Source organism: Mustela putorius, unplaced genomic scaffold (assembly GCF_011764305.1).
Source record: "Mustela putorius furo isolate JIRA1106 unplaced genomic scaffold, ASM1176430v1.1 tig00001618_pilon_pilon_pilon, whole genome shotgun sequence".
Lineage (NCBI taxonomy): Eukaryota > Metazoa > Chordata > Mammalia > Carnivora > Mustelidae > Mustela > Mustela putorius.
The window spans coordinates 852,081-875,613 of record NW_025421819.1 but is presented as its reverse complement, the minus strand read 5'-3'; the positions used below and the strand labels follow the sequence as shown (position 1 = coordinate 875,613).

At 59.9% G+C, this 23,533-nt stretch overlaps 1 protein-coding gene across 3 annotated transcripts in view; it reads right to left on the bottom strand.

Annotated features, from left to right (window-relative positions):
- The window catches only part of PXDN (peroxidasin), a 68,581-nt gene that overhangs the window by 24,413 nt on the left and 20,635 nt on the right, over positions 1-23,533 (bottom strand). Inside the window, exons 2-9 of one of the 3 annotated variants that reach the window (XM_045087916.1) lie at positions 12,384-12,455; positions 11,380-11,451; positions 8,090-8,161; positions 5,196-5,267; positions 4,726-4,797; positions 3,582-3,751; positions 2,508-2,625; positions 892-1,061 (exon numbers count right to left, since the gene is read on the bottom strand). In XM_045087916.1, coding sequence (XP_044943851.1) covers positions 892-1,061; positions 2,508-2,625; positions 3,582-3,751; positions 4,726-4,797; positions 5,196-5,267; positions 8,090-8,161; positions 11,380-11,451; positions 12,384-12,455 — 818 coding nt within the window. Of the gene's footprint in view, positions 1-891; positions 1,062-1,748; positions 2,482-2,507; positions 2,626-3,581; positions 3,752-4,725; positions 4,798-5,195; positions 5,268-8,089; positions 8,162-11,379; positions 11,452-12,383; positions 12,456-23,533 lie in introns of those variants that run through there. The other 2 variants (XM_045087917.1, XM_045087918.1) reach the window with 2 other exon arrangements.

Below are 23,533 nucleotides of genomic sequence, written 5' to 3'. Positions count from 1 at the left end.
ACCCCGTGACTAAGGCACGGCGGAGGACAGGAAACGCAGACACAATCCTCACGTTAGCATTTCTGGCGCGGCAGGCGAGGCAGCGGGACGCGGTTCGCAGGGACAAGAACCCCAGCGTCAGAGCCCACCCGGAGGGCACGTGCTCCAGCCGACACGTGCAAAGTGCATGACGCGAGGCCCGCCCACGTGCCGTCACCCGCGGACCCCCAGGCCGCCCCGCAGGAACAGGCAGACAAAATCAGTAGGAGACGTGATCTCGCTCCAGGCTGTGTCACCTGAGAGCCGGTCCTCGCGTGGGGAAGTGGCCTGCCTCCTGCTCCCCGGGGCGGAAAGGTCATGGCCCCAGCGGGACAGCAGAGATGCAGTTAGACAAGACGGGACTCAGAAGCGGGAGGACGTTGGAGGAATGTTCCGCGCACTGAACAGACGGACTGCGCTGGAGACCGCGGAAGGCGAGAACTTGGACTCGGATCACCCACGAAGGCGGGTGAGACGCTGTGGGCCAAGCAGCGACACGGAGGGCACCGCGGGACTTCCAAACTGGCAGCGGGCAACGGAAAAGGGTGACAGCGATCCCAGAGGAAGGCTCGGCACTCGGAAACGCACGAACAGTCCCAAAAAAGCAGCAGGACGTGCGCCCTACGCACACCACTCATGCAACACACGCGAGTGGCCCCTTTAAGGAAATGTCACGGTGTGGGTTTTTATTCAAAAAGCAGAGCACAGCTTGAGCGTCACCTAGGACCAAGCTTGCAAGGCTGCAGCGGAGGGCACCTGGCTGTGGACTGAGCACAGCCATGTCCCACCACACCGCACCCACACCCCGACCCAGCCGGGCGCGGCAAGGGAGAGCTGTTCTGCAGCAGCCTGTGTGCCTTCCGCTGCACGTACCTGGAGACCCAAAGTACCGGAGGGTGACCTCCTGCGTCTTCACCTGCCCGGCCACGTTCTTGGCCATGCACTGGTAAATCCCCTGGTCCGTCTCCTGCGTGTTCTGGATCATCAGGGTCCCGTCGTCCAGCAAGTTGAGGCGGGAATCTGTCTTCATGCTCAGCTCATTACTACAAAGACAGACGTCCGATTCTCAGGTACTCGTGCGTGAAGCACGGGACAGCTGATTCGTGACACAGGAAGGGCCCCTGGAGCTGGGGGACACCAGGAAACTGTCCTACATCACAGGGTCCTGCTTATTCACTGCTTCTAGGAAAGGGACTGACCCACCACATCTCCAATTCATCGACCTGATTATTCACGTGTTCAGCCTGTAAGATTTTAAAGTCACAGAACAATCTTTCCACGGGTGAAAAAGGAACACAGCGGGAAAACATCAAGCAGACAGTTTCCTTGGTTTCCGGCAAATCCATTCAGGATAACGGGGCAGCCCGCGGGCAGGCTGACGGCAGGCGAGACACCCACAGGGCGAGCAGGCGGAGGGAAACCCCGGCAGCAGGCTTCGGGCCTGGCGCTTCGGGGTTCTCCCTCCGCCACATTTGGCTGTAACATTTTAACTTCTGCTATCAACGTGTTTATTTAGGAAAACAGATGTAAAGGCTCAGCCAAATCAATGCCTTCCTGCCTTTTAAGTACACACTTATTCCTCGTATTAACTTGGATTTTAACTCCCAGCGAGTCCAGAGTCATCCAAAGTTAACAAGTGACCTGAAGGCTGGGACAGCATCGGTCATACCCCCCCATGCGGCGCTGGGCCCAGGTCATGGCCCCAAACCCAGGCAGGAAGGCATCTTCACCTCCTGCGCCGACGGCTCGATGCTAAGCTCCCTGATCCTCTCTCTGTGAACGCCTGCGGGACTCGGCCGCCCCGCGCCGGGCAGGACGATGGATGGCGGTGTCCGGTCTGGGTTCCCATCCCCAAAGCGTTGTCCTCGCTCAGTCAAGACCGGACACACAGAGCCGAGATCTACTGACCAGCGAAGGACGGGAAAAGGAGCCTCGACAAGGAGCTTTGGTGTTAAGTTGGTTCTCACCATATGCCTGGAAGTGGCCTCATTAACAAGGGGCCCTCGGTGGGCTGACCCCTGGAATGCCCCCTCCTACAGCTCTGCCCCACACCCCCAAAATGCCTGTGCGTGGCAGGAGAGCCCTACTTCCTCAGGCCAATCAGATGCCCAAGGAGCTGAGTCCGTAAGTGTCCGCTCGATGGGTGTCCCTGAAGGCACTGACCCAGCAGGAAGGGCCTCCCTTAGCCAGGAGGACGGGTCCGAGGGTTCCAGCAGCAGAGCCCCAGGGACCGGACGCACCGTTTCCGGCCACAGAACGTGAGCGGGTCAAGAACCAAGGTCACCCCACCCCTCACCCACAGCAAGAGGAGGAGCCGCGCCCCCACCCCCAGCAGAAAAGTCTCTCCCTTAGACCTCCTCCTCCGTGGCAGCGACGAAAGATCCAAGGGCCGTCCACAGGTGTCGGGGTGGGGCCGCGCTTGGCGGAGCCCACGGGACGTCTGGGGGCACAGTGCGCCCCCGAGGCAGCCCGGCCAGCACCTGACTTACTTGTTTCGAAGCCAGATGATCTCGGGCTTGGGGTTGCCTTCCGCTCTGCATGTGAAGAACACGGTGTTCCCCGAGGTGACGTCTGCGTCTTGGGGCTCTGATGTGATCCGGGGCCTCTCTGTGCCAAGAAGGAAATGGAGATCTCTGGGTCTTAACCATCCCGTAAAAGCAAACAAGAACCCAAACCAAATCCCTCATGTTCCGGAGAAAACCCCAAGCGAACCATCTGTCCCAGCCACAAATGCTCCCACAAGGAGGACAGACAGGTTCTCTGCAGAGATGGGCTGAGGCCTTAGCCAGCACGTCCTGACCCTCAGATGTGCCAAAAGAGCCTGGGTGACAGCGGGCACCCGGCAAGGCCCCAGCGGCTGTTCACCCTCCCGGAGAGCAAGGGGCCTGTGTGCACGGCGCACTCCGCGGAAGTTTTTAGTAAGACAGAAGATCATGCTTTTGAGCTACAGCAGCCCCAAGAGCAGGAAACTCTCCCACGCAGGGCACGGCAGCGGAGCTTTGTCCTTTGTCCCACAGGTGTGTCCCCCTCCCACGGCCCAGGCCGGCGGGGATGCCCCCACCTCCAGTCTGCTAACTGGCGGCTGCTCCGCGTCCTCTGTCTCTGCGACCACAGGGTTGGGGAGGCAGACAGAGCACCCAGCGCGGCCGAGCCTGGCCCTGACGCCCTGATGGGTCGAGTCAGAGCCGGCTGGTGCTGGGAGCCAGGATGGCTTGTGCTCCAGACGAGGGAGCGGACGCCTGACGAGGATGCCAGGGCTGGCCCTGGGGACTCTGCCGGGTGGGGCAGGCTTGACTCCAGGGGAAGCGGAGTACTCGGGCTTGTCCCCGAGGTGCCCACAGCCCAGTACCCCTGCTCATATGCACTGGAGGCCTGTGGGGCGGGGGCGTGGGGGGCAGGAGAGACAGCACGCGCCAGGAGCCGGAAGACCACAGTCGCTCCGATGGTCACACAGACTGCGGCTTTACCCAGGAGCGTCCTGGTCGGGTCCCACCGACCCGAAGACAGGCGGGGCCGCATGCCGGCGCTGGGCTGGGGCGCCTCCCTCCGTTGGGCTCACTCACCACAGTCCAGCTCCTCGGGGGTGACGGTGGCCACCGAACGGCCCTGCACGCGCCGCGGGTGCTCACAGGTGGCGGCCGCCTGCGCGTGCCCCGACTGGGCGTAGGTTCTCAGCAGGTCCGCCAGCCACAGGATCGCACAGTCACAGCGCAGCGCGTTCGAGTCCAGCCGCCTGGCGGGAGGAACACCGTGGGACGTGGGGTCTGGGCCACCGTGCACAGGCCGGGCCCACAAGCCGCTGGGGCGGCCGCGCACAGGACAGGAGGCAGCGTCCAGCCGGAGGCCGCGTCCATCCACGGAGGCAGAGTGGGAAGGGGACCCACGTCGGCTCCCCATGCAGGGGCCCCATGGCTGCCCACAGCGCCGTTTCCAGCGCGGCCGCCGCTGGCTTTATTCAGAAGGAGTCGTGAGAGCCGCAACGCGGTCTTACTTCCCTGCTCTCCGCGCCGGACCTGCACTGCCGGACGCCGAGCTCCCCGCATACCCTCGGGGACGGCAGAGCAGCCCGAGGCCCCGGGGCAAAGCGCAGGGCGGCGTCCGGTAACCGGCCCTCAGGCTCCTCTACTCCTGTGAAGCGACCGCCTGGCCCAAGAGGCCGCGTCTTCAGGGGCCTCGAGAAACTGGGAGCCCGCGCATCTCACGTCTAGCTGTGGGAACGCTGAACGCGGGAGCAGGACCGAGTCCTTCGCGGGGGACCTTCCTCCCACCACTGAAACCGCAACACGGGACTGAAGATTAATCTGAAGGAGCATCTGGGGGCGCCGTCCTTAAGCTTCTGCCTTCAGCTCAGGTCACGATCCCGGGGTCCTGACTGAGCCCCACACCGGCCCCCTGCTCGGCAGGAAGCCTGCTTCCCCCTCTCCCGCTCCCCCTGCTGGTGCTCCCTCTCTCACTGTGTCTCTCTCTGTCAAATAAATGAATAACTAATAAAAAAATAATCTGAAGAATTTCAAATTGATTTTAGAAATGTCTCGCTTGCCTATGAAAGGGTCGATCTGCTGGTACAGTCCCCGCGTCGCCGGGCCCCGGCTGTGCTGGCTCCAAGGGTGCCTCCTGCCCGTTCCTGAGAGGAACCCACACTCCGCAGCCCAGCTCGGGGCCGGTCAAAGCCGCGGGGACACGGGGCTGCGCGGAACACATACTCACAGTCTCTTCATGGATTCCAAGTGATCGAATGTTCCTGGGGCCAAATGTGTGATTCGGTTGTTATGTAAGAATCTGTTGAAAGAGACAATACAACAAACCAACATCTAAAATGCTTCTTACGTGTGTAGAAGAGTATGAACAGTCCAAAAACGCAGCTTCTAAAACAATGACTCAGTGATTGCATTATTTCATGCAAATGAACCTGAGAATATTATTTAGCCCAGAAAAGAACCAGGGTTTGTTTTTTCTTTTCTTTTCTTTTCTTTTTTTTTTTTTTCTATTTTTATCACCATTCCCGAAGAAAGAGACCTCGTCAGTCCTGCTTCTGAATCGAGAGACAAGGAGCAGGCACTCTGCACGGTCAGTTCTGGGGTCTGGACAGACAGTGGCCTCCCCCTCCTGCAGAACCTGGACAGCGCGACGGCCCAGGGCCGCGGGCAGACTCGGCGACGGGAGGAAATGCGACTTACAGCCTTTCCAGCTTCGGCAAATGTTGGAAGGACTCTGGGTCCAGAGTTTCTATCTGATTAAAGTGCAGATATCTAGACAAGTGTAAAAAAAGAGAGAGACAGAGAGAAGAAACAGACTTTAAACAGTTTTGCTTCCGCAGATCTAGATTTCCTGCTCAAAAGTTTCCTAAGGCCTTTCAAATTCTTATGTCAGTAACTCTCTAGATTTCCTACATTACATGGAAAACAAGTGAAATCATCAAATCGTAAGATCAGATACAATTAAAAACTGGGCACAGACTGTAGGAGTGAACGGCTGTCGGTGACCCTGACCGAGGCCCCCCACGCACGGGGCCTGACTGGGCAGCCGTGACCTCCGCGTGGTATGTGAGCCTTTGCAGGAAGAGTTCACGTAGCCTCCCTACGGCACATCTGTACGTGTACGAATACCTTCGATCCTCTAACCTCTCCGAATCTCCCGGGGGTGCGGGGCTTACGCTGACTGAGCACACAGGGAACCACAGAAACAACGAAGCGCCAAGTCACACGTTTCCTCAAATGTGCTCAATTACACAAATAACCGGCATTTACTCATCTTTTGCTGTGTCTCCTGGCTTTCCACGATCTACACATTTCTCAGTACAACTAATGTCTTCTCATTTTCCTAAATACTGCCTTTCTCACTGTGAAATCGGTGCTTTTCCCCTTAAGTGAAACAGTGGACACAGGCTTGGACGCGGCCGTGCGACAGGGTGCTTCTGCCCCGAGTGCCCCCCACAACATGCGGAGAAGAGAGATCTCTGCCCCCCACAGCTCACTCACGCGGGGCCCGGCAGAGTGGCAGGGACAGACTGACACGAGCGGTTACGCGTTTCATCATGAACCGTAGCACCAGGCAGAAAGCGTTCTCAAAACGCGCCTGGAAGCTCAGAGACCATCACCAAGGTTGAAATTCCTGGGACTGCAAGGTCACCCAAGGTCAGTTGCGCTTCCTTGCCTGTCTGTGCCTCCCTGGCCCAGCTCCCGGGAGGGCACCACAGGGACCCCGAGTCTGGGAGGTCGCCAGCGCGGCTGCAGGGCACACAGACGTGTCCGGCCCGCCGCCCTCCGCTCCGGGGGGAAAGCCCGCGAGCAGGGTGTGTGGGAGCCTGAAGCGGGGGGGGGGGGGATGTAGTCCCTGTCACCGGAGAAGCCTGGAGGGGACCCCCTCCCCCGCTGGCAGGCAGGTGGGGTGCTGGGGAGGCGTCCGGGGAGGGAGGGGGGAGCACGGAGGACCTCCTTGGCCTGGTTCACTGCAGCCTGTCTCCACGGCCCTCGGAGACAAGGCTGAGGCCACAGCTCTGGGCAGGCGGGGCGCCCCTGCCCTCCCACGGCCCCAAGCCAGCCATGGGCGCCAACCCCAACCTATGCTGCCTGACTCTGGTCACACGTGCTCAGCACACAGGACGAGCGGGACCTCCCAGGAGCCCAGGCTCCGCAGACCCCCAGCACCCTCGAGCTGGCCTCTGAAGGGCGAGAGGGGCTCCCGACACGGGGGGGGGGCTCCCTGCATGGGGGGGGGTCCCTGCATGGGGGGGGCTCCCGGCATGGGGGGGAGCCCCGGCAGGACCCAGCCCCCCGGACGACAGCGCGCACCCACAAGAACAGCCTCTTCTGCGGGCGGGGACCCGGTCCTGAGAGTGTCCGTGGCCCGTCAGACACCCGCCGACACCCACGGAGGAGCCGCGTCTCGGCGGACAGACCCTCGCTGCCTGAGCCGGGCTGTGGCGGCTTCCTGACCCGGGACCCGCCGTCGCCAGGACGGCTGGACGCACCGCTCCCGGAGCCAGAGCCTCACGTCTCCCCAGACGCCGCCTGCTTCCTCCTCGCCCCTCGTCAGGGCGGGCGCCGCCTGACTCCGGCTTGTTTCAGTCCGACGGCTTCCGGGGCGACGGCTACGGGGACTCTTGGCCCCAGGAGAGGCGCGTCAGGCGTCTGGATCGCGGCCTTCACAGACTCGCCGTCCAACCCAGCCTCTAACTTTCGGTTCCCTCCTCCCCTGCGGGGGGACCACACCAACCCGACGCACAGCGGCTTCTCCGTCCTGCCGCTGGCGGCACTCACAAACCCAGCAGAGCGGCTCGCCCCGGAATAAAGACCCCGAGACCCTCGCGCATTGTCTATGTTTGGGAAGCACCTGGTTTCAGGGGAGCCCCTGCCCCGGCTCTGCCCTGTCTCTGCCCCGGCGTCTCCGGAGACGGGCCTGTGCCCGACGCGCGGAGGAGCCACGCAGACGCATGGACAGCCGCCACGGAAGAACGTCGGGCCGCGTCACAGCCGACGGCCGCGTCCAGCCCTGTGACCGTAACCGTGCGGCCATCTGAAATGCCTCGGAACCACCTCAGCCCCTACCCACCAGAAAAAGCTCTCACCAGGAATTCTACTCAAAAAAACCTGCTGACTTCATATACTGCGAAAGAAACAGCATCCAACACACACTAACTAGAAACACAGGGAAAAAGCTCATTTTCTCCAGAATAATGACATAAATGCAGAAAGAAGCCGGACGAGTGCAGAGTCATAAAGGAAACAGGGTCCAAGGAAAGCAGCCTCCTCGTCCCCCACGGCCCGGAGACCCTCCCCAAAGACCTTCCCTGGCTCGCACGTCCGTCCCTGCTGGGAATGGGAGCACCGTGGAGGCGGGAGCTGCCTGGTCTCAGGGACGCTGGGCACGGGCCGCCGTCAGCAGAGACCGGGGCCGTCCCCTGGTGGGGCAGGAGCTCAGACAGAACCGCTCTTTCCACCGCATGCACGCACTCCCTACGCCCCGTTAGTACAGGCATGCATCGTGCAAACAGCAGACTTAGTTCATCTGCCCTACAAGAGGCAAGGGGCGGGTGGCATCCCAGACAGCCACGTGCGGGGGGGACACTTACAGTTGCTCTAGAGAGGCAAGTCCCTTAAATGCTTGCCTGTCAATTGACTGGATCTCATTCTTGTACAGATAGCTGAAACAAGAAACGGGAGCGTTAGTACACGACAGGCCACAACGTCAGAGGAGGGAAGGCTTGCGTTGACATGTGGGGGGAGTTTCAAATTAACGACTGTTTCAGAATACAGACCAAACCGACACGGCGCCGCTCCCCTCACGGAGGTTCCCGGCCCTTCCTCAAAGGAAGGCTCCCCACGGCAGGCTGTCCACCCACCACCCCGGCTTCCAGAGAGCCCCAATACGAAGCCGACATGTCTTCGCCCGGCAGAATCTCCTTCTCACGAGACGGAGGCAAGGTGGGCAGGCGGGAAGCATCAGAGACTGTTCTCACGCAGTCTGTAAGCGAAGAACCGTTTCTACCTTTTTAGTCGGTTGAAAATTTCGAAAGAAGACTGAGTTCACGACACAGGAAAGCTCTTCAGAACCTGAACTTCTGCGTCCATGACTAACACGGACACATCGACTTAGTCCACGGCCGATCGGGGCCACGTGGCAGAGCCAAGCCGCCACGGCAGAGCCGAGCGGCCCACGAAGCCTCAGAGACGTGCTGCCACGTCCCAGAAAGTCTGCCGACTTCTGGGCAGAGCCACAAGGTGAGGCGCCTCCGAGTGCCCCGGGCCCGGGGACAGGACTCGGGGTCGGCACCGTCCTCACACACACTGGCTCGTGGCAGATCATGGGAAGCCAACGGCATCCTGCGCCTCAGACGTGACCTCTGCATCGGGGCAGAGACGTGTGTCTGCGCTGCTTCGTCCCCACCCATGACCACAGACCCACGCTGGCCCCTCCCTGCCGTCCGCAGGCGTCTCCGGGCACCGCAGCATCGGCCGGCAGGGTGTCCGCCCACCCACCCACTCCAGCGAACAGGCCTGCTCTGCCTTAACGTCGTGCAACCTCACGCTCGGTCCCAGACAGTGTGCATGGCGGCACCGTCTGTCCTTGTGTTCGGGGCGGGCTGTCTCACGGGCCCTGCTCCGTGGTCTCTGACCGCTGCCACCCCACGCAGCGGCTGTTCCTTCTCCCTCGCGCTCCTCAGCCAAACGGACCCCACAGAGAACCACAGCCTCTGCGCGAACAGGCGGCGCCCCCGCCAGTCCAGGATCCGGTGCCCCCAGCAGAGCCGGGGCAGAGCCGGGCCCCGTGGGACAGAGTTGTCCGCCAGCCACCTGCTAGTGTGGTTGTGACCCCGCAGTCTACGTTCTGTCCCAGTCCCCGCCGGTGTGCAGAGCAGGGGGCAGCCGCTGGGATCACCGGAGTCAGCAAGCATGTGGAAACCAGAAAGAACACGGCCTGGCCCCACAACTTACCCTCTGGTGGGAGCCCCTGCTCTCTTACGGCCCAGCGGGGTTTCTGCGCTCATTCCTCTAGAACGGCGGGGCGACCGCCTAAGGGCAGCGTCTGTCTGCACACACGTTAAAGACAACGGGAGTGCGCGACAGCGGAGCCCCGCTAACACGGGCGGGGTGTGTTTCCGAGGGCGTGGGGCCAGCCTCCGCCTTCCTAAAACAACGGGCACGGACTGTCCTCCGATAGTGGGTTCTGAAGAGCACTTGACACCAGAGTCCCCTCTGGACGGGAGGCTCCTCCCAGGACGTAAGCGCACCCTCCGGCAGCGTCCGTGGAGGGAAGACGGACACCGTCCCACAAGCCGCTGGGGTCCGGCAGATAACCCCTGCTCAGCTTCGAAGAGCCCAGACTAATGGTCACGGCAGCAATAACCAGTAAGCTCCGGGGGAGCTCGCCGACGCTGCAGCTGCACAGTGTCCTCCACGTGCTGGCGGCAGTGCCATCTCCTGCGAGGACCCGGCTCCGAGTCTTGCCCCTGCTCCTGGGGTCCTTCTCACGAGCACCCCACCTCCCGGTCCTGCTGACCACGGCCCACCCCCCCAGCAGGGACCAGGCGCCTTCCACCAGGGGGCATCATGGACGGGGGGGGGGGGGGGGGGGGCTGGGGCACAGGGCCTCGAAGGGGAGCGGCCGGCAGGAGAGGCTCATGAAGCCTCACTTAGAAAAAACCATTTTAAGTGAAAAATGAGGCATCCCAAAGTATTTAACACTAAATATGTTTGCAGGTTAAATAATAAGTTGTTCTTGATTAATTTAAGCCAAAAGCGAAATAAAGAATCAAAGTAACCCACACACTCACTACGGAGCATTGCTCTCAGCTCACAGAACCTACTTTCTACGAAACCAAGGCCTTTCTTCTGGACCTTGTACAGCACTTAGAATTTAAAAATAAAACAAATCAAATCCATAAAAACTCAAGAATAAAAGGCCCTTCACTCATTTTTAAAATGAACAACATAATTCTGCGTGTTATTCTATTGTATTCTAATTCTAATTCTGTTCTACTGCAACGATTAACAAACTATGCCAAAAGTAATGGAGAAGTATTTACACCCAACAATTCCAATGGCCTTCACTGAGGGATGCGCATCTCTATAAACACGGTCACGAACCAACGACATCTGAAACCAAACGGTTGGTAAAATGCACAGCAACACTAACAATGCGACTTTATTTTAAAAATCAATGTGACTTCTAGACACTCACGTTCGTTTAGGACATAAATTTCCCCAAAAAGTCCCTGATCTCAGTCTCTCATTAAAATGGTTCTCTCTAAAAGCTCATCGAAGTCTTAAAAGAAAGAATCACTTGCTCAAAGCCCACGACGCGCACTTGTATCTACAGCAGGAAGGTCCCGGAACGTGTGTCCTGACGCTTCCCGCCTTGCAGCAAGTGCCCGACAGCGGGGAGGCCAGCTCGAGCTTGCAAGGTCGTCTTCGGGCCTGCCGAGCTCATGTTTCATTGCTCATGTAGGGATGGACTAAAATCAGTCTCAAAAGGCAAACGACAATTTTACTACCTAAAACTAGGGGGAGGTGACGTCAGCCGGGGGACGACGGGACAATCAGCAGACCAGGGCCCCTCGCACCTCGCCCACGGCCGGGGAGGCCGCCTGCAGCCGAGCAGGGCCGCGAGTCCCCCGCCCCGCGCGGCCTTCGGGGCCGGCCCTCACGCCCCTCGCTGCCACGTGCCTGACGGCTGAGCACACACTCCGAGCGCCCCACGGCCGCGTGCCTCACACCGACAAACTCGCACTAAAAACCCGAGCCCAACGCTCATTCGGAGCCTGTGGAGATCGACCCGGAGAGACGGCCGCGCCCGCACGCACGGCGGCTCCCGGTTGGGAACAAGCGTGAGCGAGAGAGCAAAGGCCGGACGGTCACTTACAGATACTTCAGATTCTCCAGGTCCTGGAACACTCCGCTGGGGATGCTCTTGATCTGGTTGTTGTTGAGAAGCCTGCGAGAGAGTCTGAGTGAGGGCCCGGCTCCCGCACCCGCGCGGGGGCACGCTCCGGCCGCTTGGGAAAGGTCGCCAGACGACTGGGCGCGGAGTCCGGCCTGGACACCGGCCAAGCACCCCACGCACACGAAGTGGGTCAGCCCTCGCCCTGGGACGACACGCTTTCTCGGGAGGCCGGTGTCCCTGTCACCGCACGACATGCCCCTCCCTACACACTGACCAAATGCCCGCTTCGATGCAAAGCAGTGTCTCTCTGTCCTGCCGTCTGCTGGACTGCCCACCTCGGCTGAGGGGAAAGCCAACGTGGACGTGCAGGGTGGTCTCCCCAGGGTCAGACCGCTTCCCCCACTGGCTCCCGGGACGGCAAGGGAACCCTGCTCCAGCGCCCCACCCATCCCCCGTGCCAGTAGCCACCCTCAGGAGCAAAGAGCCAGAGACGCCATCATCCTGGCAAGCTCTGGATAGGACGGTAGGCCAGGTCAGCCGCAGAACCTCTGGGCGCCCATCAGGCCTGTCCCCTTCATCTGTCCATCCCTGGGACTAGGCATCGGTGCCCAAAGGGATGGCACCCCCACCCCTGCCGGGCCCTCGTAGCCAGGAGAAGCGCCGGCCCCTGCCCCCTGCAATGGGTCCTGACCTCGTACCAAGGTGAAGGGTCTGGCCCAGCCTGGGACCGAGGCACTCACAGAAAGACAAGAGGACACACGGCCACGGGGTCTGGGTCACACCTACCTATGAGGGACCCACATAGGTCCACGATGTCAGACAAGACAGGACAGTGGCCAAGCTCAGGTTCCACGCCTGACATCTCAATGCACACGTTTTGTTCTAGCGACCCGTGTCCACGCCCCCCGTTCCTGCCCGACCACAGATAACCGGGGCTGACCCCAGGTTTGTTTCCTGCCGGGTCCCAACAGAATGTGACTTACAACGTGTTCAAGTTTCTCAGCTTTCTGAACGCCCCAGGCTGGATCTCCCGGATTCTGTTAAAGCGCAGATCCCTAGGGGAGAAAACACAAACAAGAGATGCATTTATGCAGAGAAATATGCAGGCGTCACTGGTGCTGTGTCCTCTCACTGAGTTCCGGCACGACGCTGAGCCACGTAAGGAATGGAACCCCGCAGCCCAGTTCCTGGACCAGTCGTGCCTTCACGGAGGCCAGCGGGACGAGTGAGGGTTCATCTGGATGACGGCGGAGAGACCACGTCTCAGGAGTGTGCTGGGACGACAGCAGAGAGAAACCTCCTCGAACCACACGCCCACCTTCTGCCGACCCTGAGGGTCAGCGAGGCCTCCCCCCACAAGCCCAGCGTCGACCGGCGCGTACAGCCCCGGCTCTGGGAGAGCGAAAATGCTTTGGCAGCCTCTCCACAGTCTCTCGAGCTGGAGTTCGGGGGTCCAGCCGCGAACTGCCTGCAATGTTTTCTGGATGAGTTCAGAGCTCCCGGTGACCCAGAAGATCCACACACCCAGCGTGTGAGCCCAAACGCCACACTTCCACGCGGTTCTTGTGGATGGTTACATGTGTGCTGGAGCACAGCTACTGGTTTCTCGCGGACAGAGGGACAACCTGAGCAGCCCAGGGGAGACCAGAGCACGAGGCCACGTCCACTGGGAGATAGGGCTGCCCGCGGCTGCTGGCGGCATGGGGGGAAGCAGCAGGTGGACGGGCCCTGCACGGAACAGGAACGAGGCCAGGCTCCGGGGCCACAAGCTCAGGGGCAGAAGGTGCGCACGTGTCCATTCTTACCTCCGAACTAGAATCTATCAAGTAAAGTAAGAGACATAAGAGCTGTAAATTTAATTGAAATCTATCATTTTAAATTAGTCTATAAATGCAGTATTTATGAAAGTCACAGAAAAGTAAATAAAGACCACTTTCTTTATCAAAGAGTCTTGGAAAACTTAAGATTCCCTGCTCAAAGGAAACAGCCAACAAAACAAAGAGGCAACCCATGGAATGGAAGATACTCAAATGACAGTACAGATAAAGAGCTGATATCCAGGATCTATAATGAACTCCTCAAACTCAACACACACAGAACAGAAAATCACGTAAAAAAATGGGCTAAAGACATGAAGACACTTCTCCAGTGAAGACATACAAATGGCTATCAGACACATGAAAGAATGTTCATCATCATTAGCCATCAGGGAGATTCAAATTAAAACCACATTGAGATACCACCTTATACCAGTTAGAATGGCCAAAATTAACAAGACAGGAAACAACGTGCGTTGGAGAGGATGTGGAGAAAGGGGAACCCTCTTCCACTGTTGGTGGGAATGCAAGTTGGTGCAGCCTCTTTGGTAAACAGTGCAGAGATTCCTCAAGAAATTAAAAATAGAGCTTCCCTATGACCCTGCCATTGCACTGCTGGGTATTTACCCCAAAGATACAGATGTCGTGAAAAGAAGGGCCATCTGTACCCCAATGTTTATAGCAGCAATGGCCACAGTCACCAAACTGTGGAAAGAACCAAGATGCCCTTCAACGGACGAATGGATGAGGAAGATGTGGTCCATGTACACTATGGAGTATGATGCCTCCATCAGAAAGGATGAATCCCCAACTTTTGTCGCAACATGGACGAGACTGAAGAGATGATGCTGAGTGAAATCAGTCAAGCAGAGAGAGTCAAGTATCACCTGGTTTCACTTTCTTGTGGAGCATAAGGAATAACACGGAGAACATGGGGAGATGGAGAGAACTGAATTGGGGAAGTCGGAGGGAGAGACGGACCATGAGAGACCGTGGACTCTGAGAAACAAACGGAGGATTTTGGAGGGAAGGGGGTGGGGAGTTGGGGGAGCCTGGTGGTGGGTACTGTGGAGGGCACCGACTGCACGGAGCCCTGGGTGTGGTGCACAAACAACAGATTCTGGAACACTAAAATGTTAAAAATTTAAAAATTTTAAGTTTTTAAAAAATTTAAAATTAAAAAAAAAAGATTCCCTGCTCACAGGCTCAACCCCCACAATATGGAGTCCCAGGGTTACTATGGGAGCAACTGGGGGCCCCCATGCCCATGAAGCCCAACTCGGTGCCACTGAGTGGACGTGGAACGAGTCTCTGCAGAGACGCCTACTTAAAACAAGATCACCGCAGCATGAGGATGGCCCTGCTCCAGCAGGACTGGTGCCCTCAAAGAAGGGGGAGATCCGGCCACAGTCCAGCCAAGGCAGGGAGTAGGGGAGGCGGAGTGATTCTCTCCCAGCGCCCTGGAAGGACCGGATCCTCGACCGCGGCTGCCGCCCAGACCTGCAAACTGACCACTTCTGCTGGAGCTCCATGCGTGAGGCTCTGCGCAGGCAGCCCTGGGAAACCAAGGAAGGGCTCCCGGAGCAACACTTGGTCTGCGTCAGGACTGACGCTTCCCTCCTGACCTCTCCTGATGTTCACAAACTTTTCAGGAATCTGACCATTTTGAGCCAACTCAAGCGTTGTAAATGATTTGAACAATCTGTTCTAGTTTATGGTGTGAGAAAAGGCTTTTCAGAAAGTATTTAAGTCACTAAAATGAACTGTGTCGACTTAGGAGCGAGCAAACGAAATGTGGAACTTCGGGGCATCCGCTTCTGGGCTCTGGGTCAGGGTCCAGGGCAGCGGAGGCCCCAGGCGTCGGTCCCCAGCTGCCCTGCGCGGTGGACCCGGCCCTCACCCTGTGCTCTCCCGGTCCCCAGAGCCACCAGCACGCTCTCTGGGAACGCGGCCCCCTGCACCGACCTGTGGCTCTTAAATCCAGGAGAAGCTGATCTGTATCCACAGTGAGGACACGGCGGCGGTTTGGCTGCCAAGACACCGAAATCATGTCCCCAAGAGGAGGGTGGGTGTCTCCGGAGGCCGCGTCCCCCGTGGGAAATGGGTCCGATTCAGGGGCACAGACGGGCTAGCTGAGCCGCAGCATGAACACAGGTGATGGGAAGAAGCTCTGTCCTCGCGTGGGACGAACGCGGGCTCGCCCGGGACTCGGACAGAACCCCCTGGGCCTACGTGGAGACGACATCCGGGAACTGGACAGCCACATGCACGGGCGCACAACACACTCGGCCGGGACATCACACCACCAAGAAGCCAGGCCCCAAGTCCTCAGGAAGGACGGTGGCTGGGCACAGGCAGCTTCTGACACCGCCTCCCTGTCAGACCCAACACACAGGGAAGCACACGGAAGCCCCGGAACCTGGCAAGCAGGCCGCTGAGGGACAGACGCCTCGGCCACCTCCGGACGCCGCAAGGCCGGCCTGCGGGTGTGAGGCCCGTGCCCGGAGCCCCGGGAAGGCATGGAGGGAGGCCGCACCTGGCGGCCGCCGCACCGCAGCTCTGAGCGCCCGGGCAGGGGGGACTCGCAGAGACCTGGGGTGCGGGGACACACACGCCAGATGTGAACAGCCTGGGGGTGGCGAGCGGAGTTCGGCGTGGTTGACGCACCGGTACACGGGTTAGGCGCTGCCGTACGCGCACGGCTGATAGTTACAGAAAGTCGGTGTAAGAGCCAGTCTCTCTAAACGGCACGTCTGAACGTACATGCGTGGACAGCAACCAGGCCCCTCCCGGATTCCCGGCAGACCCCCAGAGAAGACCACACCCCACCCAGCCAGGGAGAGGGCACACAGAGGCCCGCTTTCCAACAGAGCCACGAAAAATTTAAAAAAGGAACCCAACGGAGATTCTGGAACTGAAGCACACTAACAGCTGACATGGGAAGTCCTTGCACGGACTCAGCCTCTCGCATAGGGCAGAAAACAGCGTGACCTTGAGAGCAGGATGCCGGGAAGTGCGTGGTCTGAGGACGCAGGGGACAGCACCTGTGCGGTCACTGTAACCTTGTACACGTTGAGGGGTCTCGAGAGACCGCGGGCCTCGGAGCAGCCGCAGGAGAGTCGATCGGAGGCCACGTGGCCATGGGCCCGGAGAGACAGGCCCAGGGAAGGCAGATGTCGTGCATTTCCAATAGGAACCCAATCCCAATTCCAAGTCCTAACCACAGGTCGCAGAGGCCGTGTTCCACCTGAACTGACTCCCAGTCTGCAGGAAGTATCGGGAGGGGTTTATTAATTCAGTGGCAGTGAGGATTCTCTTAAGCACTGTTCCCAGCAGGGTCCCCGGGTCAGCAGCAGCAACAGCATCTCCTGGGAACATGCTAGAACAGCCAATTCAGAGCCCCACCCCAAACCTACAGCCTCAGACACTCTGGGTGAGCCTGGGAACCAGAGTTTTAATAATCTCTCCAGGAAGAGCAAGGTGAAGTTTGAAACTCTGCTCATCAGTGATGCTAGGGAGGCAGCCGTGGGCACGCGTGTGACGGTGCGTGTGCTTACAGCGGTGTGCACGCATGTGACGGCGTGCGTTCTTACAGGCGCGTGCACGTGTGTGACTGTGTGTGCTTACAGCCCTGTGCATGTGTGTGGGGTCACGTGCATGGCACCTGCACGCACATGCCCACGCGTCCACACCCACGCATGCGTGCAGCAGATGTCTGCTACTCCCGCACGTCAGGTCCTTGGCCCTCGGTCATCGCTGACACGAAGCTTTGATTAATGCAAGCCAGTTAACGAAGTTATACTCTAAGCACCCACCATTCTGTAACTTTGGAAATACAGTCTGCGCAGGCCTGGGGAGACAGAATGTCTAACCCTCTAGAACGGGACCACCGGAGAGCATGTCTGTGCGAAGTGCTCCTACAGCTTCCAGCCTCCTGCAGACAAGCACCGTGACCGCCCCTCGGGGTCCTGAAGGATCCGCCAGACGCCTTCCCTGAATGCCGGAAGCACACAACAGGGAGCGGCGCCCCGAGGAGACTCAAAGGGCGGGGAGTCCCGGGATCCTGGACACGGTGACTTCAGAGCAAGACCACGGGGAGCTTCACGGTCCACGCCCGCCAGGTCTGGCTTCTAACACACGACAGGAAGATAAACGTGGTCGGCTTTAGGAAGGAGGAAGGAGAAGAATTCGCGTTAGGTTAGAAGAAATCCCTGCATTCAGAAACGGAGACAGGTCAGGCTTAGGGAGGCCCAGGTCACTCACGGGGAGCGGCACGACGGGCAGCCGAGGCCCCGCCGGGGAGCCTGTGCGGAGAAGGCGGTTCAGCCCTGCCGGGGGCGGCTGACGGGACGGCCCCGCCCCACGGTTCGTCCACGAGTCACTTGGGGGCTCCTGGGCGGCTCAGCTGGTTGAGAACCGGACCCTTTCTTTCTGCTCAGGCTGTGATCTCAGCCGTGAGATCGAGCCCCGCACCCAGCTCCGTGCTCAGTGGGAGCTTGAGATGCCGCCGCCCGCGTGTGCACACGCTCGCTGTCAGAGAAGTAAACAGGGTCGTGCTCGCGACCTCGTCGGACAAGCAGCACTGGTCAAGTTCCGACGCTGAGACAGGCTTAAATGCGACTGAATTCCGGTTCTCAAACAGGACGTGCTGTGTAATTTTGAATTTGTGGACAAATCATTTTCTATGTTTCCTATTTCTATTTTGATTTTTCTGTTTAAAGGTAAATTTAAACGTGTGTCACTTTAGTGAATAGGAAAAAGCGTTTTCTTTTAAAAATCACCAAAGATTACAAGGTGAACTTCATGGTAGAAATTTTAATGATTCCCTTTGATTTTCTCCGATACCTTTTTTTGTGATTTGGCTGAATGTGGCCGAGTGGTTTGGCCATGTTGCTGAGAAAGGTCCCAAAGCGTGAGCTGGGGGAGGGGACGAGAGACCCCGGGCTGGGCAGCCCCTTCCGGCTCCAACCAGTGGCCGTTCTGCGGTCCGCTGTGAGACGTGACGGGACGCTGACAGATGCTGCGTCCCAGACCCTCCAGGTGCTCAGTTTCTTGTTCCCGCTTTTTTCTGGTAGGGTTTCTGGTAGGAGTTTGCAATCGTGGAAACGTTAAAACAAAGCGAATCACCTCAAACTTCTTCCCTGGTGCGCTGCCGTCTGTTAGCCTTTCTAATATAACTTTTTTTTAAATATTTTATTTATTTATTGGACAGACAGAGATCACAAGCAGGCAGAGAGAGAGAGGAAGGGAAGCAGGCTCCCCGCTGAGCAGACAGCCCGATGCGGGGCTCGATCCCAGGACCCTGAGATCATGACCTGAGCCGAAGGCAGCGGCTTAACCCACTGAGCCCCCCAGGCGCCCCCTGATATAACGTTTAAATCGACTTCTGTATTGAACGGTCTCCCTCGCAGAATCCTGCTGATTCTCCACGGTTGTTCCAGGCCCTTCTGCACGTCGAGAGGGTTTCTCTGGCCCCGCACTTCCTCGAGGTCGGAAGGGGCAACACTCAGCATTAATTCTGGGGAACTCCTGAGTGTAAGCATCCGGTCCCACTAGCTCCAGAAACCATCAAAACCCAAATCCCAGATACGGTGTCTGTTGAGTGTGTACAGCCTTCCGCCATCCTAGGGCTGAACGCTATCCGTGCGCCCGCATGGTGTGCGCCTTCCCTAGCTGTCTGCACGCCACGTCCACTCCGAAGCAGAGACGCTGGGCCTTGGCCCGGCATGGGCACGACCCCCTGGGAGCAGGCCTAGCGCGTGCGGGGGACCCTGTGCCCCCTCCGCTGCTCCCTGCTTGGTCACAGCGGGGCCAGGGGCGGGATGGACCAGACTCTACAGACCCTGGGTGACCACGAACCCCACAGCCTCTGCTAGCTGAAATCGAGCATTTCCCCTGAGAAACGGACAGCAGCTCCCACTCTGTGAACAAGTGGGGGAGACACGGGGGCCACTTGGCCTCTCCGGGCACAGGGAACCACCGGCCTCCCAGGACGCCCCAAGGCCCCTTGAACTTGACCATCTTTGGCCAAAGCCACGCTCTTCCCCCAAGATCCTGCTTTCCTCTTGAGTTCCACCAGGAGCATCGGCACCTTCAGCCACCGGGACAGGTGACCCAGAAGCTGACCGCGGCTCTCCTTCCCTTCCTGCCCCTGAGGCACCGTCAGGCCCGCGGTTTCCTCAGACCCGCGGTTTCCTCAGACCCGCGGTTTCCGTCAGACCCGCGGTTTCCTCAGACCCACTGTTTCCTCAGATCCGCGGTTTCCTCAGACCCGCGGTTTCCTCAGACCCGCGGTTTCCGTCAGACCCGCGGTTTCCGTCAGACCCGCGGTTTCCGTCAGACCCGCGGTTTCCGTCGGGCCCGCGGTTTCTGTCAGACCCGCGGTTTCCGTCAGGCCCGCGGTTTCCGTCAGACCCGCGGTTTCCTCAGGCCCGCGGTTTCCGTCAGACCCGCGGTTTCCGTCAGGCCCGCGGTTTCCGTCAGACCCGCGTTTTCCGTCAGACCCGCGGTTTCCGTCAGACCCGCGGTTTCCGTCAGGCCCGCGGTTTCCGTCAGACCCGGTTTCCCCAGGCCCGCGGTTTCCGTCAGACCCGCGGTTTCCTCAGGCGTCAGACCCGCGGTTTCCTCAGACCCACTGTTTCCTCAGACCCGCCGTTTCCGTCAGACCCGCTATTTCCGTCGGCCCGCGGTTTCCGTCAGGCCCGCGGTTTCCGTCAGACCCGCGGTTTCCTCAGACCCACTGTTTCCTCAGACCCGCGGTTTCCGTCAGACCCGCGGTTTCCGTCAGGCCCGCGGTTTCCGTCAGGCCCGCGGTTTCCGTCAGACCCGCGGTTTCCTCAGACCCACGGTTTCGTCAGACCCGCGGTTTCCGTCAGGCCCGCGGTTTCCGTCAGGCCCGCGGTTTCCGTCAGGCCCGCGGTTTCCGTCAGACCCGCGGTTTCCTCAGACCCACGGTTTCCGTCAGACCCGCGGTTTCCGTCAGGCCCGCGGTTTCCGTCAGGCCCGCGGTTTCCGTCAGACCCGCGGTTTCCGTCAGAGTTGCCCACCGTTCGCTCCTCCTTCCCGTCCCCGCACGGAGAGGCCCGGCCCCATCGGACGATCTCATGTCACTCAGGACCCAACACGGCCCACTCCTGCCACCCGTTCCTAGCACCCAGACGTCACCCCCGCTCTCAGGCAAGACCCCTTCCGTGGCCGCGCCCACCGGATGCCCCCGTCCTCCAGGCTGTCCCTGTCCTGCGAGGGCATTGCGTCTGCTCAGGCAGCCGGACGTGGCCTCCAAGACCAGGCCAGGCGGCCCTGTGGGGACACACGTCATTTTCGGTGGATTCCTGCAGCTCGGTGATTACAGGGCACGCCGAACTCCGGTCGGTAAACCGCACCCCAGTGTGCAGAAAAGGAAGAACCTGCGCCAGGCTTGGCGCCAACGGCAGAGACCACTTTGGGCAAAGCCACGACCATCTGTTTAGAGACCATCTATGCCGCGTAACTACAAAGAACTGCAGGAGGCACCTGCGCCGACGGGATCCTTCACGAGAAACGTGCCGGGACAGACTCAGAACCCCGACGCAGAGCAGCAGCCAGCCGGGACCAGCCCTGCACACGAGCAGCCCCTCTTCAGGGCCCCGCCCTCCCGAAAGGCACGTGGACCCGTCACCAGCTGTCTCTGAGGCCAGCCCGCCGCGCCTTCCCTGGTGCACACCACTGTGGGCCCGTGGTTCAGGGCCGTCCCCCAAGCTCCCTGGGGCGCCTGCGCCCCGCCCGCTCACAGCGGACCCTCTGCTCTCCCCGCGCACCGCCGCGGGCTCCGGTTCCTTCCTCCCTAGCAGGAGAGCCACAGGCCGTGCACCTGCGCCTTTCACTCACTTCCCTCCCCAGAGTAAGCTCTCCGTTCATTCTCTCCCGCTCCCCAGGGGCCCCGTCTGTGCTCACTGCTGGGCTCCTCAGGGGTCACGGACCGCCATCAGTCTGCGCAGTTATGAACAGCATGCAATGACTACCTTTCTGGTAGTAGCATGTGGATCTTTGCAGTAGTATTTCTGGACAGGTTCCCGCAAGCAGCACGGCTGGGAGAGAGGACAGTCACCCATCGAAGCGCTGACATGTGCTGTGCACCTGCTGGAGACTGGTCACTCCACAGAGACAGTGCAGTACGTGACCCCACAGGGAAGCGGGCCCTGACGTGTTCCCCACATGGGACCGTCACTGTCATGCCTCTGGCTGGGCTCAAGGAGGCAGGGCTGGGGCTCAGGAGATGGAGGGAGGTCTTGAGTAGAAAGCACAGACCGATGGAGGTCTGCCCCTGAGCAGAGCGCGGCGGGGGTCAGCACACGAGAGGACAAGCAGCGGCCCGTGGGCAATGCCGACGAGGAGCCTGCAGTCCGGCGGGACCGTCCCAGCTCCTGGGGGCGAAGAGAGAGACTCCTGGGGCCCGCAGGAGACACTCCCTGTGCCAGAGCAGGTTCTGGTCTGCACATTCTTCTTCAGCAGACGGAGCCCGTGAGCACAGACCCGTCACACCTCTGAGGCTGGCGTGCGTGTGCCCATCTTCAAACACAGCTCCCACAGCCCACTGCCCTCCCAGAACAGGCTGACCAGCGTGGACAGCATCAACCCCAAGCCCGCCTCTTTCTGCAGGCTGTCCTGAGAATGTGGCACAGACCGCTTGCCCTGGGGCCACCCCTTGGGGCAGTGTGTGCAGCTGGCAGCCTTGAAGGATGAGGCCATGTCCTGTGCAGTCGAAGGGCAGCCTGCCCCCCCCCCAGCCCTGAAGGCCATCTCCAGGCTCAGCGCTCCCGCCCCCACGGAGCAGAGCCCCACATCACGGCCAATGGACTCGAGGACTCAGGGACCACAGGAGCAGGACGCGGCGCCGGCTGCCGAGTGGAAGCCGTAGGGGCATCTGTCTCTGACCAGGACCCTCGTGTCCTCCGCTGGGACAGACGGACAGAGCTCGGCACCACCTGGGCGGGAACTCGACCCTCTCCGAAGACAGAACCGAGCGCCCGTCTGGGGCCTTCAGGCCTGTGCTTCACGGGGCCTCTCCCTTCACGCTTCCCCTAAAGCCCGCACGTGCGCAGCTCACGTTTTCTAAAGGGCGACTTACGGGCGACCCCGCGACACAGTCCGTTGAGATTCCAACGGCTGCTTTTGGCTCAGGCTGTGATCTTGGGGTCCTGAGACGGCGCCCGTGTGGGGCTCCACACTCCACTCGACGTCTGTTTGGGATTCCCTCTGCCTCCGCCTCTGCCCCTCCCCCGTTCGCTCGCTCCCTTTCTCATTCTCAAACAAATGAGCAAAATCTTTTAAAAATACAGTTTAATTCAGTATTTCCTGAGTAGATGTGAAAAAACAGGAGCCTGGCTACAGTCGTGGAACGTTTGTACACAACGATAATCCCGTTCATTGGCTTCCGTCTCTACCTTCTTTCAGAGATAATTAGAGGCAGCACAGACGCACACACAACAGCGGCGATAAAGAGCTCACGGACGCAGGAGGAGACAGGACGAGGCAGAGAAGGAGGCTCTAGGCGTCCTCGCGAGCAAGCGAAGGCAGGACGAGGGGTGGCCCAGGGTGGCTCAGCCCAGAAAATCCCCAGGCGAGCGGGGAAGGAGGCCCACTGAGCCCCTCCGGCTCGTCACCGTACGGGGGCTGACTCGGCCCTCCCCGTCGGTCCCCGTCCTCCCTGGGGGCCACCGGCGCGATTCTGAAGCATGACTCAAAGCCAGCGCAGACACAAATTTCATCCTGTTTATCTTGGCCCATCCGTCCTGCCTCCAGAGGTCTTTCTGACCCTGATTCGCATTCAAGGGTTTGCTAACCGGGAGGCCCATGTTGTCTGTGAGGAAAAGGCACAAACTCCCTTCTCTACCCAAGCTACTAAAATCATAAAAGAAAAAATGCAGGTCAGCAAAGGGAAACCCAGTGCAGAGTATTGAAACGCGTACAAGCAGGTGTTTCTGGACAAGAGACGACCAGGCCGGCCGCCCCCGACAGAGACGACCAGGCCGGCTGCCACACGGCGGCCATGCAGGGCCCTGGCCGCGACGCCCTGACGTGCAAAGAGCCTGTGGCAAGACAGGAGGAGGGCCTAACCCACGTCCGACTTCCAGAACTCTAGGGTGGCCGGACGCCCAGGTGCTGGAGGCCCAGGCTGCTGTGGCAGGTGCAGTCTAGGAGCAGCCCATGGACTCGCTTTCCATCCCGCGCCGCTGCGGACGGTGCTTGTAGAACGCGGTAGCGCTCTGACGGCTCCCGTTGCCGGGCGGGACCTCTCCAGCCCTGCTGGTCCCCCCATCCCAGAGGGCAGGCTGAGC